A 14,338-nucleotide genomic window follows, 5' to 3' on the forward strand; every position below is an offset into this window, starting at 1 on the left:
AACTGTTTAAGAGTCAGATTTTTTTTCCCTACTCACTTTATGTCTTATGGTACCAGTCCTTCTTTCTAGACTAATTGCAACAAAGAATATTGTTTAATCTAATGCTGGAAGCACAATTTAGAAGAGGTTGGCTCAGATCAGTCTCAGCTGAGGGGAAATCAAGGGAGAAAAGAGGGGAAAACAGTGAGAAGCATCACTTTTTAGGTGTCTCCAAGGCATGCCACCTTCTAGATACAATATTTGCTTAACTGTAACCTAACATGGACACAGAGGTGTGAGAAGATGCTCTCTAAGCACTGCTTGATCTTAAAAAGAACAAGCAATGCTATTGCCTCAAAAAAAATTGGTTCATGAAAATAACTAGTGAGCTTCTAGTGCCATCCTGAAAGCAGAAGAGTGTGGAGGACTAAAGTGCCTGCTGGACAGCTTTCCACAGAGCTGAACTGATGACATTATGTTGTTAAACTACCGGAAAGAAAGCAGTGAAGGCCTATTGTATTGAGAAATATTTTCCAACTGATCTAACATGTGCTTGAAGCTTGCACAGACCTCGTACCTCCCACCTGACCTTCTCTAGTTAAAACCCACCAGAGAACAAGGAAATAGTTGTGATATTTTAATGAGCACGTTACATGCTTTAATCTGTTTATAGCTCGATCTGCCAGGTTAAGAGATCATTTCTGCTCAAAAGCAAACAGTTGGTTGCTATGTTAGCATAAACACATTCCTCCCTCCCATCTCCACGCGGCCACAACATTTCAGACTTGGCTGTTGTGAAAAGTTTAGTCTGCCCAGGCTTTGTTTGGCATGGAGGTGCTCTGGTGAACCCTTGTCTTCACTTTTAGAACAGTGGGCAATGATTCATTTACTTTTCTCCTTTCTTCACAAGCTATCAACCCGTGCTCCAGCAAGGTCTGTGATCCTAACGCCGACTGCGTTTACCTGGGGCCAAACCAGCACAAGTGCACCTGTGGAAAAGGTTACACAGGGGATGGTGAAATCTGCCTGCCCATAGACCCCTGCCAGGCAGCACACGGGGGCTGCCCTGCACAGTCCAGCACCTGCATCTACGATGGGCCAGGAAAGGTCAGTGTGACTGCCCAAAAAGAAACAATGCTTCCTCTCCAAAAAGAAGCCATGGGGGTATGGAAACAGCTCCCAAGGAATTCAAATGCTGCTCTTGACTTTACCCTAAACCCTGCTGTTGACCAGGAGGGAGTCCTTTTAGCTCCTCTCTGAAAATAGAGAAGGCAATAGTGTTGTTTTTTCTGTGACTATTTTCACTCTGATTTGCCCTCCCAAAATGGAGGCAACAGAAATAAATCTTCTCCCTGTTAAATTCTGTCTCTCTGACACAGGGGACTTGTAGAACCAGCAGGGTCCTTATACTGGTAATACATAAACATGTCTAAATTTGGGCTGTTTAGGAAAGAAGCAATCTGAGTCTTTGAAAACAATCAATGAACAGAGCACTTTACAAAGACTACTTATTATTCATGGTGTTGGGAACTGGCTCCAATTTTTGTGTGTAAAACTTGCACCATCAAAAAAGCAAGGCTTCAAAAGGCCGGGTTTGCTTGGACACCCTGAAGAGCCAAAAAGGGACTTAATCATTCAGGGCTCTTTTGCAGTTCATGGTCATGTCTCAGTGAAGTGCACATGGCTGAAACACAGGCTGGTGTGTACAAATATAAGCTTTATATTTGTGTCAGAACTCACCAGGTAATTAGCTAAGACACTGTGTTCAAGCTCTAGTTTCAGAAATTATGCTGAAATCCACAATTTCTGCACTGCTAATTTTCTCTCCCCTCTCTCATCCTTCTGATTCAGTCCCACTGTGAATGCAAGGAGCATTATACCAACTTTGTACCTGGGAAAGGCTGCAGCATGATGGACAGCTGTGAAACAAACAACACCTGCCACAAAAAAGCCAAATGCTCAACAGTTGCACCAGGACAGATTACGTGAGTCTTTTTGCTTTTGAAATTTTCCCATAGTTTCTCCCTCCTTCCCCAGTAAATAGGCTGCTAAAACAAATCCTGTAGCTGGACACCTCCTGAAGTTATCTTTAATGGCTTCTTTATCAAGGACAAATTACAAGATTTAATGGGGTTAGGGCCATTAACACAGTGATAGATTTCAGCAGGCCATTTGCTAATACCAATTAAGTTTTATTTTTAAAGCACTCAGAGGTCATTTCTACACTAGTAAATAAAAGGGGCCAAAACCTCTTTTCTCCTCCTCGGGGCAAGCAGCATTGTCTGTCTCACAGCTAAAGTCTCTTCCAAAACAGAGTAACTTTCTCTTGGCAGCAGTCCCTGGCACATGCTTTCCCTGGGCACTGCCAGGGAAAATGCTCCTTGGTGCGGGCCAGAAACACACCAGGCAGCATGCTGAAAATTAATCAGCATTAATTATGGGCTAGCACTGGAGCCCTGCCCCTTCTGAGTGCACTAATTCAGACAAAGCCAGGGAATCTGCCCCCCAGGCTGTGAAAGCAACACCAACCCCAGCAGATTGCTAAAAACCTCGAGTCAAGCAAGGGGGAAACTGCAAAACCTCTGGCAGACTTGCATTTTGCTGTGCATGGATGTTAGGAAAAAGGCACAGGTGGCACTAAACTCTACAAAGCTCTCTTAAAACACAGAATTTGGTTTATATGTTTCTATAGCCCAGTGATGGCAGGTACTGGGTTAAAGTGCCTGAAACAACAGTTTTTGGGAGCTGAGAGCTTGAACATGAAGGACAACACAGGCCATTTATTGTAAGTTAGGAACAAATTATCACCTAGATCCATGGACAGAAAGCATTCTCTCAGGAGAATATTCTCATTGCCAGCCCTTGTGTCACCATGCAGCTTTCCTGGCTGGGTAATACCAGCATCACTTCTGCATCAGATATTGTGCATTTCAAAGAAATTTATCTAGAATGTCCCCTCTCTCTCTTCTACAGCAAAACATGCTACTCAAACTGCTCACTACAGACTCACACAACACTTAGTATAGAGTACTGCCATATTGCACAACAGCAGCTGAAATTTTGAAATAAAATTCAAAATCAGGAGGTTTTTTTTCCCCTAATTAGTCACTGTTTCACCATTGTAAAACAATTTTTGAAAGCTGAGAAAGTTTTGAGAATCTTAGAATAAGAAAATTAAAAATTTATTACTGGGGATGGAATAGAACAATAAAAATTCTCTGCACATCATCTATTTAAAGATATTTAATGGCAAAAAAAGTACAGAAGAATAGAGTGGGATTGAAATAAAACTTGAGCTAAGGAAAATGCTTTTATGAAAGAGGAACTTTAAAAAGAAAAACATTAATTTGTAACTGTGGGCACAAAAAAATATGATCTGATAAGTGACAGACTGCATTTTGGCTGCATCAGATTTTAAGTGTGTTTTGGGAGGGCTTTTTTGGTTGTTTTTGTTTGTTTGTTTTCTAAAACACAGAGCTATAACAGAGGCCACAAAACTGCATTGTTTCCTTTCCATTTCTGTTTTGGTTTGCTCTGTTGAAGGATACAGTTGTGCTATTATTATTCCTCACACAGACAGTTCTACTTTCTCCAGAACTAAATTATTTGTACAGGAATAAATCTCTCATACAGGCAAAGATTTAAAAACCCCAAACATTTGATTTGTGACTATAACACAGCAAACTCCTCAAAAATCACAATTGCCTTTGTCTTATGTTCCCGTGCAGATTTTTCCTGAATGAGTGCTGACCCTTTCTCTATTGTAGCTTCAGCACAGTGATCAGCCTTGCCCAGGACCTATGTAGCCCCAGCCAATGCAGAAATACACTGCATATTAGATCATAACCTCTCTGGTTTCCAAGGAGCGCTGCCCTACTGCCAGTTAAACTCTATTATTTTCTCTTAATGCCACTCTTATTTTTCCTCTAGGTCTTCAATGTGGAAATTAGTAGCTTCATAAACCAAAACTCTATCATATTATAGAGGGTTTTGGTAAAATGGAGACAGAAAGCTGAGCTTTCCTCTTCCAGAGAAATAGAGTTTTTTCTTCCCTGAATAAGCTGAAGTGGTGAGAGTTCCCATCTTTTCCAGTCCTGCTGGTTTTCCCCATGCCCAGCCACAGAAAATCAATTTCTCCATCAAAAGGAGTGAGGAAGCACACAGGTTGAAGAGCTCAATCCCATGCAATAGGTGCTAATCTGTAACTGCTCAATGCTTTCCTTTGGCACACAAATCCAAGCTATGTCACTTGGATGCTTGCACAGTTATGAGCAGTATTGTCCTCAGAAGAGAAGTTTCAAACCATGCAGGCATTTCTGCAGTTCACTGTGCCCCCAGAAATGATAGCCAAAAAGTCATTATGTTTAAACACCTGCTTCTTTATGAACATTGGATGAAAAAGAGAAGAGAGCTTTATTTTGAAACCTGGATCTGATTTGTGCCATATTTCAAGGGTAGTTCCTTTTTTCTACTTTGCTATTTCTCAGCTCCTTTGAAGCCTCAGTTGTTTTCCTCTCTGTTCAGAAGGGGAAGGGAGCTACCTACAGCAATTCAGCAATATTTGCCCCACCAGAAAAAATGGATCAGCTCCCAAGGAGCAGCTGCTCCTCTCTCCCAGCTGTAAACCCTTCATCCAGGCTCCACAGTCATGCTCTCTCTGCTCAAGAGATCCCCTTACAAAGAAGTGGATTCACCCTCAGAATAGCATCCTAAAAATTTAGGTTGCTTTCAGATTGCCATTTTTACCCAGGAACAAAGTCAAAGCTTGACACTCTTGGCCAAAATCTCAATGCTCCTCTGAGCCTGTATGCAGCTCCCCAGATTGCAGGGACTTGGGACTTTCCAATAACATGGCTCTCACTGCAGCAGAGACCATAGATGGGAAAAAGGAGAGGGTCTGGCATCTGGCTGGTGCTGCTGTGGGGTGTGAGGGGCAGGGGTGGGGTTTTAACAACCAGCACATGCAAATGAGCAATTATAGAAAGGGCATCTCAGTAATGTTCCTTCTCCAGTGATGCCATTAGGAAACAAATATCCAGAGAGATGAACCATTGTGGTTAGAGCTTATATGAATATTGAACATGCTGCAGACTTAATTGGGAAGGGCACTGTTAATCCAGTGTCTGTCTGTCCATTTCATGGGCACTGTGACCTGGGTCTGCTTTAGGCACCCAGAGTACTGGGCCAGGCACAGCCCACTGGTACCCCCACAGGCTGGAGTCCCCAGAAAACAGACAGGGTGTTACATATCAGATGCTATTTACAGAATAATTCCATTTTCAGAAGAGACACAGCAGCAGCAACACCTACATCTAAAAAATCACAAGATTTTGTGCTACAGCAGAAAAAAATATAATGTTAAAAATAAAAGTATTAATGCCCAAAATGGTGGCATTACTTAAAGGGCAGGGTAACAAACCACCACTTTTTTGTGTTGAAAGGAAAAAAAACTTTTTCTACAAAACCAATGCAGCTATTGCAGGGATTGATGAGCTGCTATCTTACAGAAGATATTTTTGCCCCCAGCGAGGAGGAGAGAATGATGCATCTGACTCCATCTCATCAGAAGGCTAATTAATTTATTATACTATATTATATTACATCTAAACAGAATCTGCCAGGCACTCAACTCTGCACACAACTGCACAAAATCTTGTGACTGTCAGCCCACAGTCCCTACACATACACACATTTGGCCCTAATAGGCCAAGGAAACAAAACACCATCACTTTGGGTAAACAATCTCCATATTGCATTCTACTTTTGCACAAACACGGGCACAGCAAATGAGATAAGAATTGTTTTTCCTTTCTCTGAGGCTCAGAGAATGTGAATCTCAGAAATATTCTTGGGAAGAGTTGCACCTTGCTTTTCTCTGTGAAGAGCAATGTGGCTACACTATCACTACCCTTAACTACCATTAATCCTGCCAAATCCCATGAGTGAGCTCTTCACAAAACAGACTCCCTGCTGCAAGAGCCACACCTGACACATTTATTCTCTGCTCTCTCACCCACAAACAGAACAGGTCTTCTTATCTTATTTGCAAAAATTCCATACCTTCTTGGTGATTTCTCATGGGCAGTTCCTCACAACACAGCCAACAAACTCCACCTCTCCTCACCCAGCTAACCCACTCTTTTATAGCACTCATCCTCACTGGACACACCTGTGGCCCATTAAGGGCAGGTGTTCCTAATCTTTGGTGATTAGCACAGCTGCAACTCCTCAGGGGTGAGATTGCCTTCTGCACTATCTCTATTCTCTTACATTCTATCTAAATTCAGTAGATTTCTGGGCTCCAGCAGCCACAACACTTTTGGAAACAGAGGCTGCATATTGCCTCTATTCAAAGGTCCTGCAAGCCAGACACTGCTGTCTCCTGCCCACTAACACACTTCACAGCTTGCAAAAGCAGAGAATTAACCCCAGTGCACCAGTGTTTCCTGGAACCGCCTTCAGAGGAGGAGCAGGTGACACCTGGTGCCAGTTTATTGAGAGGCACAACTGAAATGCCAATCCCTCCCCAGGTGCACGTGCCAGGAGGGCTCCGTGGGGAATGGATTCGTGTGCCATGGGAACATCGTGGAGCGCCTCCAGGAGCTGAATGCACAAGTGGGAGGACAGTGGCAGGGCAAGCTGACATCCAGCCTCCTGCTCATGGGTGAGTGCCCTGGTTTGGTAAAGAAGTGAGTTTTTTGGGAGGCTGTGGAGGTTCAGTGAGTAAATGAACAAAAGCAGAGCCCAGGGGGCTGATCCTCCTGTCTGCCCCCCAGCATGACAGCACACGTGCTGCCCACTGCAAAGCCCCTCAGACCACCTGAAGCTGCTCTGCTCCTCACACCATGAATGCAGAGTGCAAGAATATTGTAGAAGTGCTAAACATGTTCCACAACCACTCACACATCATTTAACATCACCGGTGGATTTCGCCCCACAGTGTGACAAGCGGGGTTACCCCACTTCTTCTCCCTGACGCCAGTGTTTTGGAGAAAGATTTTGCCTAGAATGGCACACATAAGTCCACCAAAAACACTGGCATTCCCAGTTACCTGGTGGACTGAACAACCTAACAGCCTTCATCATCTTCTCTATGGCCAAAAATTTGAGGTTTGAACAAACACTGCTGAAATTGAGCTGGATCTTGGACTTTAACTTGTAAATGTAAGGGGGGGGAAATCCTTCTCTTTAATATAATTTGCTCATTCCCACAGAGCCCAGCAATTAAAATAAAGACCCTGAATTCCTGAACAGAAGGAATAAGAATCCCCCATAGCTGGCCAAGGTCAAAACCTGGTAGAGCTTTTCATGCTCAGTGCTGAGGATCAATATGCATTGGCTCAGCAGTGAGAGTTCAGGTGCAGTTTCTCTGTGCATTTCTCCTCACATGTCTGAAAAGTGCCCAGCCTGCTGAGCTAACAACAACCCAGATTTCATGTGCTTTGGTTAAGTTTTGGACATAAATGTGCCATATGATCAACTTGCCAGAAGCTACAAAGACACATTGACCACTATAACCAGCTTAACTTAAAATATGTTCACTCCACACAGATGTATTCCAAAAGCTAAGAATTTATAGATTTTTTTAGGACAGCATATTAATTTTGAGATACATTCGCTGTACAATACACCTGTAACAACTGTAGAGATTTTTTCAGTTCTGATTTTATACCTCTAGAAAAAGAGCTGAATATCAGAAATATTCAATGCCCTCAGCTGAAGAACCAGTGGTCTCTCTTGCTGCTGCCCTGGATACAGAAATAGCTTCTGAGAAGTAAATGAATCCTAATTAACTTTCAGTGCATCTAGTTCTGGTTACCTGATATTTGCAGTACCAGCAGGTTATCAGCTGCATATTTCTTACCCCATAGAGACTGAATTGATTTAAATGTTCCCCAAAGAAGCTGCTGGTTCTGTGTCCTTGCTCTGGCCTGCATGCCACAGAATCCAGGCTGCCAGAAGCATCCTGAATGTTTTGCCTCATTTTGTGTCAAATGTGCAGCAGCGCCTTTATTTCACATCCCCATCTGTTTTCTCATCTTTTAATGGCTTACACTTTAGAACCTTAAATTAATATTTAATAATCAGATACTATTATTGCTTATTCTCCCTTCACAGCTTTGCACAGTCCCTTTGGCAAATGAGGTTTTCAATAGGCATTTAAACTTTTTTTATTCCTTCTTCTCATAAGAAAATACCTATGAATGGCAGCTGAGCACTCTGAGACCATTTACTGTGCTTGTACCAACAAACAAGGGACTCAAAGGCACAAATGTAAGTAAACAAGAGGAAAGGTTTCACATTTGGGGGATTTGGTTTCTGCAGAAATCTCATCTGTGTTGTGTTTTGATTCAGCAGATATAAACAATTTGCTCTAGTACACTTCCAGTCACATTTAAATCTGGGGCCACAGGCCACATTTTTCCCACTTTAAAGAAAAACAAAATAATTTGGTGAGTTAGGGTGGAACACTATCATACCCCAAGCTAAGTTTTGGATTGTTTAACATGACCATGCTCAAAGTCTTCTCACTCAGCTGAACCAGGGCTTGGACTAAGATCTGAATTGTCAGCAGCAAGGCCTGCAGGCCACCTTTGTCATAAGGGGAATAAAAAAAATAATGGCTTTAGTGAAAAAACAAAAAAGAGACTGACATTTAAGTAGCTCTTTCCACTGACATCAGGACAGTTCTGGAGGCACCTGCTGCTCATGAAGCACATTTTACATAAGGGTAAAATGTGAGCTGAACCAAAACCAAGAGAGTCTCCACTTTTTTCAGACCTCATCACCTCACTTTATGATAAAATATGTAATTTCAGAATGTAACAACTGAAGAGAGCAAAAAAGCATTCACCGTGATTTTTTTTTTTTTTTTAGATAAAGCCTGCATTGAAATAAATTTCTGTTCCTCTGCTTTTCTAGGTAAAGGAACTTCTGAAAAATAAACAGAAAGCCCAGTACTTCCTTAAACTCCATATTATTGCAGGTCAACTGAACACCACTAGCTTGACTAATGCTAATATAATATATACTTTGACTGGCAAGTCAGGAGAGATATCAAAGGGAGAAAAGGTAAGTGGCTTTTCAGCCTCCCACAGCAGGGATAGTGCTCTCTGTTCCCTTCACAAGGAGCAGGAAAGGTCTTTCTGCAGGGAGACATCAGGGTGAAGATAAATGGAATTAGGAAAAACCACAGCCATGGCCACAAGGAGCTCAAATCAAACTTGAAACCTCCCTGGCATCAAAGCTCCCACTAAAACCAGCAAAAAAAACAGTTACCTTTAGTCATGCATCAGTGCTGAGTGACTTGGCACTACTTCTTATCAATCTTATCAATTCTTATCAACAAATTCTCATATTAATAAATAAGTACTTAATTACTTACTCAATAAATAGGGAATTCTTATCAATCAAGTACTTCTCATGTTTTGCAGTAGATCAGTGGCATCTGAGCAGAAATATCTATTTTGTATGTTCAATGAGTACACTCTATTTATAACAGGAAAATATCCTTGCTGTCTGAGCCCTGTTTGTTTCCTGAAGGCTTCAGTACACTGCAGAATCAGCAACATTTTGTTGTTTTAAATATACATTGAACATAAGGAAATGGGTTAGAGCCCCACAAGATAATAGGAGCAGACCTTTCCAGCGCAACAATATTTTAAATCATTTCCTGACAGATTTTTATTACAAGCAGTCACCACAACACTTTCAGGTACACTGAATTCCCCTCAGGGCCCGCCTTTGTTTCCGTTCTGAATTTTGCTGTCCTGAAGCAAAAGAATGTGATCCTCATCCAAAGGATTTTTTCCCATTTCCTCGATAAGCATTGGAAGAAATCTTAACCTCACCAGATTTAAATTTTTTAGGTGTTGGCAACAAGAAGGTGTCTTAGAGTACATTCAACCTGTGTACACACTCTGCTGTCATTTCCTAATAAAGAATTCATTATCCATTGCCTGGTTTCTTTCAGGATAAACAATTAAGGATTAGAATCCAAGGAGGAAGGGGGAAAGGAAAAATTTTGCAGGGAGATATTATTGCTTACAATGGAATTTTGCACATTATTGACAAAGCCATGGACAACGTGGAGCCAACATTTGAGAGCAGCAAAGAGGTGAGCCATAAGTTACAGACATGCAATGTCAAAATTTCTCTTAAAATAGTTTCACGAGGTGTGGAGATGAAGGAGGGTGACTGACAAATATTAAAAAAACTCTACTGAGCCATTGCACATCAGCCACAGAAGCAATATTCAAAGTGAAAGGTAAGGACACCATTTCCACAGAAAACAGACCAAATTCCCCCTTCTGCCAAGCTGGACCATGGAGGGTTTGGATGTTCTCACTGCATCTGGTTGGTTCTCTGGAAAATTGGCAGTCATGATCAGTGAATTTCACTGAATGCCAGAATCACACACACTAAAAGGAGGAACATCTGTACAGATAACAGATTTCTCCCCCAAAAGGCTAATATAAAAAAAAAAAAAAGGTGATTTTAAATGCTTTGGGGTTTTGGTGCCCAGCTTATCATGCTTCCTTAAAAGTTCCCTTCCTTATGTTGTATTTTTCAAATATTTTACTCCTCTATTATTTTTGTGCTGAGGATGAAGAGATAAAAACTCCCCATACACATAGAGCTGTGTTTCCTGTGACCACCCAGTATTTCAGGAAAATGACAAAATCTAACTATAAAATGACAAAAAATGACAAAATCTAACTATATGCTACAGCATAGAACCAGGAAAAAAGTGCTTCCATCTCAATCATTTCCAAGCACTACCAGGCCCCCAAATGAGATGTATTCAACCTGTAACAACTGAGATTCACACAGTAATTCAAAAAATGTCTCATAAGAGCTGGCTCTTATTTCATATTCCCAACTAAAACAAATCTTACTTTTATCCTACTTCAGAAAACTATTATGTCATTACTTCAGGCTAATGGAAGATGCAGCCAATTTACATCTTTGATAGAGGTAAGAATCCATTAAAGCAATTACATAAGGCTACTTTCAGATGTTCTTGATATGTAATTTCCCTTTTATTTTTAAATATTGATATTTAATTTCCCTTTTATTTTTAAACCAAAACAGAAAACTGGCCTAGGAATGGATTTAGAGCAGGACAACCAGGCTTACACAGTCTTTGTTCCAAGCAACAAGGCTCTGAGTAACATGAAAGCTGAGGTTCTGGATTACCTGCTTTCTGCAGAGGTACAGTCTTTCCATAAGGAAAATCTTTCTCAGACAGGAAATTCATACATACATTGTCCAGCATTCAGCTAAATTAGCTCCTATGATCAAGGCTGAAAGCCATCTTTATCAATTAAAGATCAAAACACCTAGAGAGGAAGAGGATCTGGAGTCTCCCATCCCATACAGGGATGATGTTCCTCTACACCAGGCTCCTGCTTTTGCCCAGACATCACAGCCTGGACAGACCCTTGGCACACCCCCAAAACCTCCCTTAAAATGCATCACCCTTGGTGGGAATAGACAATGGAAGCAGCTGCCACAAGGGTCCCACAGGATGGGAGTCACTGCTGGTGGGGTCCCAGGAGGTGGATATTTGTATGCTATCCCATGGACACCTCCTGCCTGTGCCAAAACAGATCCATGCCATGGAATGCCCATGGCAAAATAAAATGTGGTGTAGGGCTGAGGGTGTGAAAGGCCAGGGTGCCTGCCACAAGCTGAACACTGACCCAGAGGTTTCTGGTGCACCAGCCAGTGGTGCTGTTCTGACCCCCATGTCCACTCCACAAGACAGACTGGGTTTCTGAGGCTCATTTTGGGTTAAACAGTCTCTTTTGTGCCCTGGCAGGGTTCCTGGAAGCTGCTGGAGCTGGTCAGATATCACATTGTCTCCAACACTGAGGTGAGCACAGCTGCTCTGCCAGCCCAGGGTGCAGGGACAGGAGCCACTGGCAGGGCCATTGTCAGGGCTGCAGGCATGGGTAGCAGGGAAAAGACTTTCTGCCATTAAAATCGAGCTACCTCTGAGCCTATTCTGCTAAAATCAGTCTTCTGTTTTTCACAAAGAGCTGGTTTTTGCATCCTCTAAGCAAGCTCCCTGTTTTTCCTGGGGGGGGGGGGGAAGTTCATTCCCACCCCAATCTCTGTTGGGAGGAGGGAAAGGAAGAAGAGGGAAAGGAAGAAAGAAGAGGGAAAGGAAGAAAGAAGAGGGAAAGGAAGGAAGAAGAGGGAAAGGAAGGAAGAAGAGGGAAAGGAAGGAAGAAGAGGGAAAGGAAGGAAGAAGAGGGAAAGGAAGGAAGAAGAGGGAAAGGAAGGAAGAAGAGGGAAAGGAAGGAAGAAGAGGGAAAGGAAGGAAGAAGAGGGAAAGGAAGGAAGAAGAGGGAAAGGAAGGAAGAAGAGGGAAAGGAAGGAAGAAGAGGGAAAGGAAGGAAGAAGAGGGAAAGGAAGAAAGAAGAGGGAAAGGAAGAAAGAAGAGGGAAAGGAAGAAAGAAGAGGGAAAGGAAGAAAGAAGAGGGAAAGGAAGAAAGAAGAGGGAAAGGAAGAAAGAAGAGGGAAAGGAAGAAAGAAGAGGGAAAGGAAGAAAGAAGAGGGAAAGGAAGAAAGAAGAGGGAAAGGAAGAAAGAAGAGGGAAAGGAAGAAAGAAGAGGGAAAGGAAGAAAGAAGAGGGAAAGGAAGAAAGAAGAGGGAAAGGAAGAAAGAAGAGGGAAAGGAAGAAAGAAGAGGGAAAGGAAGAAAGAAGAGGGAAAGGAAGAAAGAAGAGGGAAAGGAAGAAAGAAGAGGGAAAGGAAGAAGAGGGAAAGGAAGAAGAGGGAAAGGAAGAAGAGGGAAAGGAAGAAGAGGGAAAGGAAGAAGAGGGAAAGGAAGAAGAGGGAAAGGAAGAAGAGGGAAAGGAAGAAGAGGGAAAGGAAGAAGAGGGAAAGGAAGAAGAGGGAAAGGAAGAAGAGGGAAAGGAAGAAGAGGGAAAGGAAGAAGAGGGAAAGGAAGAAGAGGGAAAGGAAGAAGAGGGAAAGGAAGAAGAGGGAAAGGAAGAAGAGGGAAAGGAAGAAGAGGGAAAGGAAGAAGAGGGAAAGGAAGAAGAGGGAAAGGAAGAAGAGGGAAAGGAAGAAGAGGGAAAGGAAGAAGAGGGAAAGGAAGAAGAGGGAAAGGAAGAAGAGGGAAAGGAAGAAGAGGGAAAGGAAGAAGGGGGAAAGGAAGAAGGAGGAAAGGAAGAAGGAGGAAAGGAAGAAGGAGGAAAGGAAGAAGGAGGAAAGGAAGAAGGAGGAAAGGAAGAAGGAGGAAAGGAAGAAGGAGGAAAGGAAGAAGGAGGAAAGGAAGAAGGAAAGGAAGAAGGAAAGGAAAGGGCTGTGTCCTTAATGGAAGGCTCAGTTTGTATAATCTGATGTGGTCACTCCCAGCACAGAGAGTGGGAACATAAGAACCACATGTACCTCCATGGTACCAGCACCACCACAATGGTCTGTGGATGCAAACAGCCCTCTATACAAAAATAGCCCTCTATTTTTAGAGAAAAGTATAAAATTTGATTAGACTGATTGTTATAATTGGAAGGAAAAGAAATATTCTTTTAAGCAATAAAATTAATATTCTTTTGTGGTGGTACCAGTACCACCACAATGGTCTATGCAAACAGGGCTGATTTAGAGAAAAATATTAACTTTAATTAGACTGGTTGTTATAATTGGAAGGAAAATTAATATTCTTTTGAGCAATAAGGTTCTCACCTGCAGGAACCAGCAAGCTCAGCTATGATTTAATGGCACTCACTTTGTTACACAAGCTGGTTAGTCAATTGATAATAATTGTCACATTGATAATAATTTCCTCTTCCCAAAGAAAGTCTTTCTTGTGAAATCTGTCTGGATTTAAAAAGAGTAATGATATTACACTTGTCTCAACCAATTTATATTTATTTCAGCTAGAGGTTGCCAGCCTTGTCTCCATAGAGCACATCAGGACCACGGCAGAGCAGCTCATCCACTTTAACAGAACCAGCACTGTAAGTCACAGCCTTGCCCTGGGAGCAGCTCACTCTGATTGAGGCAACTTTGCATGCAGGGACAATAAAAAGGGATAGGGGAGGCATTAGCAGAGGAATTTTCAACTTCTCACCCCCACCTACTGTTAACATTAATTGATATACAAGAACAGCCTACAAGGTTTTCCACAGTCCAGGAATGATTCATGATTCTCATTCATGCTCTGCCTTATTAAAAAAAAAAATCTATTTAAAATCATTCTGTTACATATTTTAGTAATTTTAAACACTTATCAGTGTGCACAAAAATATTCTTTTTCTCTCTGTAATATTATAGTCTCTGATCCTGATGTAGCTAGTGAACACATTTTTAATGGTGTTAATTCATCAGTACTTGTGCAAAACCAA

General features: G+C 42.0%; 1 protein-coding gene across 1 annotated transcript in view; it reads left to right on the forward strand.

Annotated features, from left to right (window-relative positions):
- Positions 1-14,338, forward strand: part of STAB2 (stabilin 2) — an 81,858-nt gene that overhangs the window by 12,625 nt on the left and 54,895 nt on the right. The window contains exons 8-17 of the mRNA XM_059473091.1: positions 890-1,086; positions 1,831-1,964; positions 6,510-6,643; positions 8,171-8,253; positions 8,902-9,051; positions 9,953-10,096; positions 10,894-10,956; positions 11,074-11,193; positions 11,804-11,857; positions 13,871-13,951. Of these exons, the coding sequence (XP_059329074.1) occupies positions 890-1,086; positions 1,831-1,964; positions 6,510-6,643; positions 8,171-8,253; positions 8,902-9,051; positions 9,953-10,096; positions 10,894-10,956; positions 11,074-11,193; positions 11,804-11,857; positions 13,871-13,951 (1,160 nt within the window). The remainder of the gene's footprint in view (positions 1-889; positions 1,087-1,830; positions 1,965-6,509; positions 6,644-8,170; positions 8,254-8,901; positions 9,052-9,952; positions 10,097-10,893; positions 10,957-11,073; positions 11,194-11,803; positions 11,858-13,870; positions 13,952-14,338) is intronic.

This window comes from Ammospiza nelsoni, chromosome 5 (genome assembly GCF_027579445.1).
Source record: "Ammospiza nelsoni isolate bAmmNel1 chromosome 5, bAmmNel1.pri, whole genome shotgun sequence".
Classification (NCBI taxonomy): domain Eukaryota; kingdom Metazoa; phylum Chordata; class Aves; order Passeriformes; family Passerellidae; genus Ammospiza; species Ammospiza nelsoni.